General features: G+C 36.3%; 1 protein-coding gene across 1 annotated transcript in view; it reads left to right on the plus strand.

Annotated features, from left to right (window-relative positions):
* Positions 1-8,992, plus strand: part of Grb14 (growth factor receptor bound protein 14) — a 77,635-nt gene that overhangs the window by 31,178 nt on the left and 37,465 nt on the right. The window contains exon 3 of the mRNA XM_004629864.3: positions 7,888-8,009. Within this exon, the coding sequence (XP_004629921.1) occupies positions 7,888-8,009 (122 nt within the window). The remainder of the gene's footprint in view (positions 1-7,887; positions 8,010-8,992) is intronic.

Here is an 8,992-nt window from a genome sequence, read left to right on the forward strand (position 1 = left end):
TAAATTTAAAAATAATATTTAAAAGCCAGTTTTATAGCAAGAAAAATTTGTATTCATACCTGGGCTGGTATGTGAAGTTGAAAAATCTATAGTATAGTCAGCCCTCTAGAATTTTATTTGGTTTCTTATATGTTATCTGAATTTTTAGTAAAATGGGGCAGGAATTTTTGTGAATGAAAGTATATATATTTTTTTCTTACCTACACTATAATTTTTGGAGCTTTATTGAAAACATTTTTCATATTAACATGAGACATTTTCTTTTGCTAGTAATTATGTTATTTAAACATTCAATATTATAGCTCTGAAATTTTCTGAACTATTCCATTCCTTGCTTTCTTTTCAACACTGGTGTTCTGGCTTTTATTTGCATGTAGTCAACAGAACCCTTGAATGATTCAGCTTTTTGATAATTGCATATGTTACACTATTGTTTAATTCACATTTGTCGATCCTATTCAAATGCAGCCGAACTTTTCAGCACTTCTTGTTTATTTTTTAAATGGAGTCCATTATACCTGGAATGTTCCCCAGAAGTCTTACCGTTTGGAAGTGGGCTTTGAGAAGGAGGGTGCACTATACTCATCAGTGGATTGACATGTTCATAGTTAAATGTTCCTTTGGGGGGCAAGCTTTTGTCGGAGGACGTGGACTGCTTGGGTGCCTGTGGAGGATGTGGCTCTGGTGCTTCACCTCACTGCGTTCCCTTGTTGGCATAGGTTGAACAGCTTTGCTCCACGTGCTTGGAGCCAGCTGACAGCGAATTGAACCCTCTGAAACCATGAGCCAAAATAAGCCTGTCTTCCATAAGTAAGCCTTCCTTTCCTATTGCTGTATTTTGGCCCGGCAGTAGGAAAGTGATTAATACACAGTTTAAATGAAAATAACTTATATTACTTTATGGAAAGTTAAGTTTGATGTCACTTGAAATCTTGTGCATTACTGTAGTTAACATATATTCACATTGTGATTATTTTTAATTAATTAGCAAATATTTAACGAATATACATCAAAATATAAGAAATTGAGGGAATAGAAAGATGAAACTTTAGGAAAATGATGGAATGATTTTCTTGATGAAGAAAAACTGTTTTGGGTATAAACAGACCCAAGAGAGGTGGCAGGTGAAAGCTGCCACTCAGGCAGAGGCACTGCTATGCAGAAAGAACATTGACTTGGGGTCACACACATGGTTGTGGTTCATGTTGGACAGGTTGGCTACTCTGAATCTTAGCTTTATATCGGTAAAATGGAAAGGAACTTATTTTTTTGCTTATTAATAACCCAAGGGTGATATAAAAATTACTGTCTCAGTTACTCTTCTCATTGCTGGGGCAAAATACCTGATGCCCAAAGTTAAGGAAGGAAATGTTTATTTAGCTCAGTCACTGGGGATTTCAGTCCATACTCCGCTGGCTCCAAGGCAGAGTGGCGCAGGGCCGAGAACATCAGTTCATGGTGGTGGAACAACAACAATGGCAACAGGCCAACAACAGCAACACAGAGAGTCTGTCTCTTTGTCTCTCTTAGAGTGCATTCAGGCTTTCTGACCCAGGTTGGGCATAGCACTCACACCCATAATCTCAGCAGTACTAAAACCTATAATCCCAGTGGATTTCCCATAATCCCAGTGGATCATGAGTTAATCTCAAATTTTAGATGTCCCTGCCCTATGACTGCATGAGGCTTTGGGGGAACAACTAGATACAAACCATAACAATTATAAATTCAGTGATATAAATAACACAAATGTATACTGCCATAATTCTGAAGGGTCATGCTCCTTCCAAGGGCTATGAGGAGAATTAGTTCTTTGCCCCTGCCAGCTCTTAGTGGCTGCTGCTGTTCTTAGGGTTGTGATCACACTGCTGGAATATATGCCTTTATGATCACATTGCATTTTCCTCATGTCTATGTCCTGTCTTTTCTGGCTCTGTCTTGGTAGAAGCGTTAGTATATTTAGGGCCCACCTAAATCCAGTGTTCTCAGCTCAGCATCCCTAACTTAATGGCATCTGCAAAGGCTTTGCTTTATCAGCCAACGTTTACAGGTTCCATGAATCAGAACCTATTATTTCTAGTGTTGATACTCAGCCCAGTAAAGGTATTTTTAAGAATTGAATACAGTAGTGAAACACCTTCTAGTTGAGAGTAGACTTGACTTTTGGTTAACTGCACATATAGCCTTCTTTATTTCTGTTACTGGAATTATTTGTCTCCTGCTTTTGTGACAGTGGCAAATTTCATCAGTTGTTTGTTTGTGGTCTGGATTTTTCCTAATCTTGTTGTGGTAAATAATGCAGGTTCTAGTCATTAGTTGCATGCAGGTTTAAAATGTTTCTAGCTGAAGGTTGAGAGCCACCTTTGCCTTTGCAGCCTCCCATAAGGCAGTTAGGGCTCAAGTGAGAAGTCTTTCTTATCTAGCTATTCTCTTCATGTTCTGGAAGCCCTTACTCCATTCAGACTTGCTGCTTCCAGCACAAAACCGGGTAAGCTCATAGTTTCCTCTTAGCTCTTCTGTGTTCCCTCTGGGGAGCTTGACTCTGCTAGATTTTTCCCCAACACTGGAATGCTGTTGGCTTGAGAATGTGCCTAGCTATGGCTTCTGACCACTTGAGAGGCACGGTTTCTCAAGGCTTGATGTTTTTTAAGGATATGCTTTGAGCTACCAACAGCCTTTCAGTGTTATCTAAGGCCTTACCATTCAGAAAGGGCCAGAATGTGGGGTCCTATCTCTGCAAAGAGGGTAGAATGTGGGTCCACTTGGGACCATCATTATGCTAGATCCCTCTAAGTTGCCACTTGACGTTTTCCTCCATTAGCCACTTGGCTCCTTTTTCAGGAAGATTGAGATAAATCCCTAAGTGAGGCAGTAGTCATCTGGGCTGGGTATGATGCTCCAGAAGCAATAATACTTACCAAATATTGATACCATCCACTTAAAAACTCCGAAACTAAGGAGATGCTTTGTCATTTTTTCCCTCTTGATGTAAGGTTCCTTGAGGAAAGAATACAGGCTATTTCCTTAACCAAAGAGAAAGGTACTAGGTACAAGGAAACACTGGTAGCAGGAGAAATAAACAAGCACCTTGATTAATGCCTTGAGATTTTTTTCCCACTGCAGTTGCAAAGAATATAGGTACAGTGTTTAGCAGGTAACCTAAACATGTATACTAATGTGTACTTAGGTTTTGTGAGCTTCATAGTATCAGCTGAGTCTGAGAAACTGAAAGAAATAGAGTGAAAGATTACTAGGGGTGAAAATTCATTTGCTCTCTTGGTTGTTACTGAGGTCCCCCCTTCCCTCCACTTGCTTCTCTTATAGACATCCTAGCTCATTAGTGATAGCACAGTCCGGCCAGCTGTTTAGGCCCAGAACTTCAGTGTCTTCAGTGAGTGCTCTTATTTGTTTTCACTCTATATTTACTGTGCTAGTAAATCTTTCTGATACTGTCTTTGAGTAGATCCAGATATTGCTCATTTCTTTTCACATCCACTGTTGACATGCTAATCTAATCCATATCATGTGCTTCTCAGTCAGTTGCAATAGTCTGCTATGTGGTCTTCATGTCTTCAGAGTTTTAAACTTTTAAAATTGGTTCTCCACTCTACAGGAAGTATGACCCAATGAAAACCCATTGGTTCATATTATTCCTACAGTTAGTATGGATTGTCATGTAAATTCTGAAGAAGAGCTGAATCCTTCTTTGGGTGCTTTGCACAACCCCATCTCATCACCATTTCTTCTCCAGCCTCTTCTCTTGATCCTCTCTCCTTTACCAACTCATCTATTGTCCCATAAACCTCCTTGCTGTGCTTCTGGTACGCTGGCCTTGCCTGTATCTCAAGGGCTTTGTTCTTTTTTTTTTTTTCCCTCTAAGTATCTACAAAGCTTGTGCCTCTTCTTTCAATCTTTGTTCAAATATTACTTTCTCAATATATGCTCCCCTGAATCCTTTTCTCCTCTACCTTTAGCACTTTTTCTCTCTTCCTTTTTTCTTGTAGGTTTTTTTTTTTGCCAGCTTTTAAGATTCACATGTTATTTATTGTCTGACTTCTCATCATAATGCAGTCTTTATGAAGTCAGTTGTTCCTTCTGTTCTATCCACTACAAAATTGTCAGTTCTAAGAGGAATATCTGACAATGTCTAGGTCTTCAGTAAATATTTGTTGAATGGATGAAAGATGAATGAGTTATAGCTGCCAGGCTACGTGGGTTTATCTCATTCATAACAAATAGAAGAAGCAGACTTTTTCAGCAGGATTTTGCTTTGAAACATATTTTAGGGGATTGCTCAGATATCGATGTTCAGGATGGAGTAGAAGAATGAGGAATTTGGAGGTTTGGAGAATAGTAAAGAAAAGACAGAGACCTAAATTGAAGTATGGCATGGGAGTTGGCTTGGGGGAGGGCTGTCGGTTGTGAGGGCATGCAGAAGGAAAGCAGCTGATAGCTGGGTCTGCCAGGAATAAAGGATGAAGGTTCAGAGAGAAAGGCTCAGGGTGGATATTTGCTCTGTTTATGTTTTGGAGAATGAAGTAAAATATTAATAACAGTAGTGGAGAAAAGAAAATTTAGGATGAATAGGTACATTAAGGGAAATGGAAGATGACCTTGGTTTTTTAGATATATTTAAAATTATGTAACTTACCATCTTAAGTATTTTTTAATATATATAGTTCAGTGACATGGCATGCACATTCTTGTGCAGCTATTGCCACTATTTATCACCAGAACTTTTTATCTTTCTGTATCAATTAAACAGTAATTGCTCCAAGTACAGTAATTATTCTGAGTACCTTGAATAAGTGGATTCACACTGTATTTGTCCTTTCCTGCCTCTTATTTAACAGTATCATGCCTCCAAGGTTTGTCTGTGTTGTTTCATATGTTATCACTTCCTTCATGTGTAAGTCTTTGTGTGTGTGTATGCATTCATCCTTTGATGGACAGTTGGGTGTCATTCACTTCTTTTGCCTTTTGGCCATTGAGAAGGATGTTGCTGTGAACACTGGTCTTTACCTGTCTATTTGAATCTCTCACTTCTTGGGTATATCCCCAGAACCAGGGCTGTTACATCATATGGTAATTCTATGGTTACTGTATTGAGGAGCCACCATACTGACTTCAGTTTTAGAGGAACTCTGTTTAAGATGCCAGAGAATCTCATTGTTAGGAAAGGAGCATGGGTGAAAGCAGCTGTGAGAGGGGATGTGGCTTCAAAGAATCTAACTAATGTGATGGAAAATAGGAATGTGCACTCATTTATTTATTTATTTTATTTTTTCCCATAATTTTATTGAGAAACAAATAACAATGAGACAGTTTCAAACTAAATTGGTAGGACAGTTTCAATAATTCACACATTGCATACATTCTTCCTAGTGGTTAATTGCTGTACAAGATGCGGACATGATATCCTATTCAAAAACACCATTAGAACAAATCCCTCTATTTGTTAAGAGAATGTAACTATATATCTATCCTAACCACTTTGAATGCACAGATACAAAATGGACATTCATCTGTATCCCCTTTTTTTGTTAAGTTCCGTTATTTGAATATTATAGGTGTGTAAACTCAGCAAAATATTCTAAAAGAGTGCAGTAGCCCATAATAGCATTGGGTCTTCTGTTTAACTGGCAATGCCAGAAATTATTGACCTGAGTCCCCTACATCTCAACATAACAGCATGGCTTTACTTCTTATACTTTGTTTTTATACTTTTCTGCTGGATGGTTAAGACCAAGGTAAAGCAGGACCTATGCAACAAGAGTTGTAGCTTTTGGGTCTGATAACGTCAGTGAAATCCCCTCAGGATTTATCCTGAGATCCTGTACCTCAGATTGTAGAGCCTTTGTCAGTGTCAGCCTTGTGGATGAGTCACGGTCATTGCTTGGCCAATGTGCTCTCTGTGAAAGTCTGAGAGAATGTTTTCTCTCCATGTGAGTCTCCTTAGGCACACTCTACATCATCGATCACTTTCCTCTTTGGCCCCATAATTTCCTTGATCAGAAAATTTGGGACACTACTGAGTTACATGATGTTACAGTACAAGTTCTCATATATCCTGAGTCTTAATTGACCTTGGAAGGCTCTCCTTTTTCTCTAATTTTGGTCTTCAAACTTAGGTTGTTAACCCTCCGGAAGAGAAGCTTATTGTTATTACCATACACCCTAGGCTGTTAAGCTTAATCTCACTATCTGTCTGGATATCAAACATCTTAGGCATAAGTGGAACAGGTATTTTTTATCAAGTATTGATATGCTGAACTTTAAGTCCCTATAGAATATGATAAAAAAACATTTAAAAATTAGAATATATTTTAAAAATAGGCACAACAAATTATATAATTCTTATGTTTACACATAAGTGTGCACTCATTTAGGTGGGAAAAAAGGAGATTGGAATTAGGACCAAATCTTCAGAACGAGAAGCAGGGGAGGGAGCCTGTCAGTGACACAGAAAAGAAGCAATCAGAGTTAGAAACAAAAACCCAGTTCTTGATGTACACTTAGCTCAAACTCATCCATATTCACTAAGCACTCTTTCAAGAACTTCCTTTCAGATGAATAAGCTTATATTTAATGTGACATTACTTTCAAGTGTAGGGTATAGCCGGTAGCAGTTAACTACTGAGGATTGAATTTCTAAGGCACAGATACTTTTCAAAAAGGTTCTAGACACACTAAAAAGTCATAAAATTTCATATTCCTTAGATTGCTCTTCTGCTTTTCCTGTTTTACATTGATAATTTCATGGTTCTTTTTTTCCCAACTTATTTATTGAAATATGATATGCATTAAGTGGATAAACCATAGCTAGGCAGCTGAGAGTCTTCTCAGACATTGCAGGTACCTGAGTAACCAACACCCACATTCAGAAACACAATATTGACAATATTGTCCCACAGCTGGTTCCCTGCATGGCTCAAATTACCTGTATTTAACACCCTAGTTGATTTTTCCTGTGTTCAATATTATGTCCGTGTAGTCATGCAATGTGTACTATTTGTATCTAATTTCTTTCATTTATTATTATGTTTGTGAAAGTTATCAGTATTGTTGAGGATTTTTTATCTGGATATGTGTATATCTGTATAATGCTTCTAAAATACTTTATTCTGTCTCATGTCCATAAATATTTGGGGTTTCCCTTTTGGGGAATTATGAACATCTTCACAGTTTCTTATTAAAACAGAAAATTTTCATATTACATTTAATCTCTTTATAGTTGCTGTTGCTTGGTTCGTTTACATGTCTTTTCTACTAAGAGCCTTCTCACTTTACCTAATTATCTTCATTGTTAATATAAAACATGATTTTCTTAGCATTAGTTTGAAAAATATAAAGTGCCATAAAAATTGATTTGCTGTAGCAGATGTACCTACTTGTATGAGAATTTCCATTAAAAGCATCTCTTCTAGTTTTTTTTTTCTCAACTACTCAGATTATGTATCTTAAATACATATTGAATCTGTCAAAATTCCTCATCTCTTAATGAGGTGAATTGTTCAACCTTGAAATAAATATTTTAATCTTGGTACAGTGATGAGTTGGAGAAAGAATAGCTTTCATGTCTTAATGCAGATTTGTTATCAAACTTGTATTATAATTTACATAGCAATGAAAGAGGATAGAGAATTACCAAAAGTTACATTGCAATATTTTATGTGATTTTTCTTTTCAGGTGAATGCTTTGGTATAAAAATGAATGTTACTAATTCAAGATTGATAAGAAATTTTATTAATCTGGATACTTAGGAGTTGAGTTGCAATTTACTATGTCTAATAGAGACATCTGTGTAATCTGTTTTACAGGTTTGTATGATTATACATTTGAGTTTGTCTTGTCTGTCAGCACACTCACTGAAGCATTCTTTACAGAAAGAACAATAGAAGACCATGAGCTGGTGATTGAAGTGCTGTCTAACTGGGGCATGGAAGAGGAAAATAAGCTATACTTTAGAAAAAATTATGCCAAATATGAATTCTTTAAAAACCCATTGGTAAGTGAATTATCAGCTAACAGTTACAGAAATTAAATGAGTAAAATTTTATGTGATGAGAGAAACAATTAGTTATACAAAAATTTTGTAAAATAACACATTTTCTAAACAATTGTTAGTCAGTATACACAGGAGTTCAAGTACATAGGGAAACACTTTATAAGCCTTCTTGAGGTTATTTTGGTTATTTAATATAAAAGCAGTGAGAAATCTAGTTTTGGAGGATCATTACATATTTTTCTTGCCTTTCAGAAAAACAAAACAAAAATTATACATTGACTTTAAAATAAGGTAGTGTAGGTCATGAAGAACATTCTAAAATACTATATTTTCCTGGAACTTTTCATGGAATTTAGGATACTTGTGCATGAAACCTAAAAAAAAAAATAGATTAGTGATATTGGGAGAATGGTAGCTCATTCCAAAATTTGAGATTAATACGAGTCTTGCTGCTTGAAATTATTTTGTTTTTAATGCAATGATTTTTGAGTTGAGTACAAATGAAATAAGGACCAGGACGTAATCTAGTAAATAACCACTTTTGTTATCATTCTTTTTAAAAGAAAATGAATGTATGCCACACTCTAATGAAGACAAGGATCTAGAGAAGTCAGGGTAGCCTCTGGGCTCATTATTTTAAATTGTTTTTATCTCTGCAGCTGAAGCATATTTTTTACACTAAGTTTTGGATAATTGGATTGAAATGATCCTTTATGAAAAATATATGATACACACCATAATAGAATATTTTCAAACCCTGAAAGACCTCTTACATTCTCTTTTATTTTAACCTATTAATAGCAACATAATGGGGTGATCTTTGACAAAGAAAATAAGAGTTCTAATAAAAATTAAATAGAGTTAGATTTGAAGGGAAAGTGTTTTCTTTTCCAAACCTTTATTAAAGGAAGAATTTTAAAGTCACATTTAAAGGAATATGGCTTAGTGCTCTCTCTCTCTCTCTCTCTCTCTCTCTCTCTCTC

This window comes from Octodon degus, unplaced genomic scaffold (assembly GCF_000260255.1).
Source record: "Octodon degus isolate 3935 unplaced genomic scaffold, OctDeg1.0 scaffold00032, whole genome shotgun sequence".
In the NCBI taxonomy this organism is placed as follows: Eukaryota; Metazoa; Chordata; class Mammalia; order Rodentia; family Octodontidae; genus Octodon; species Octodon degus.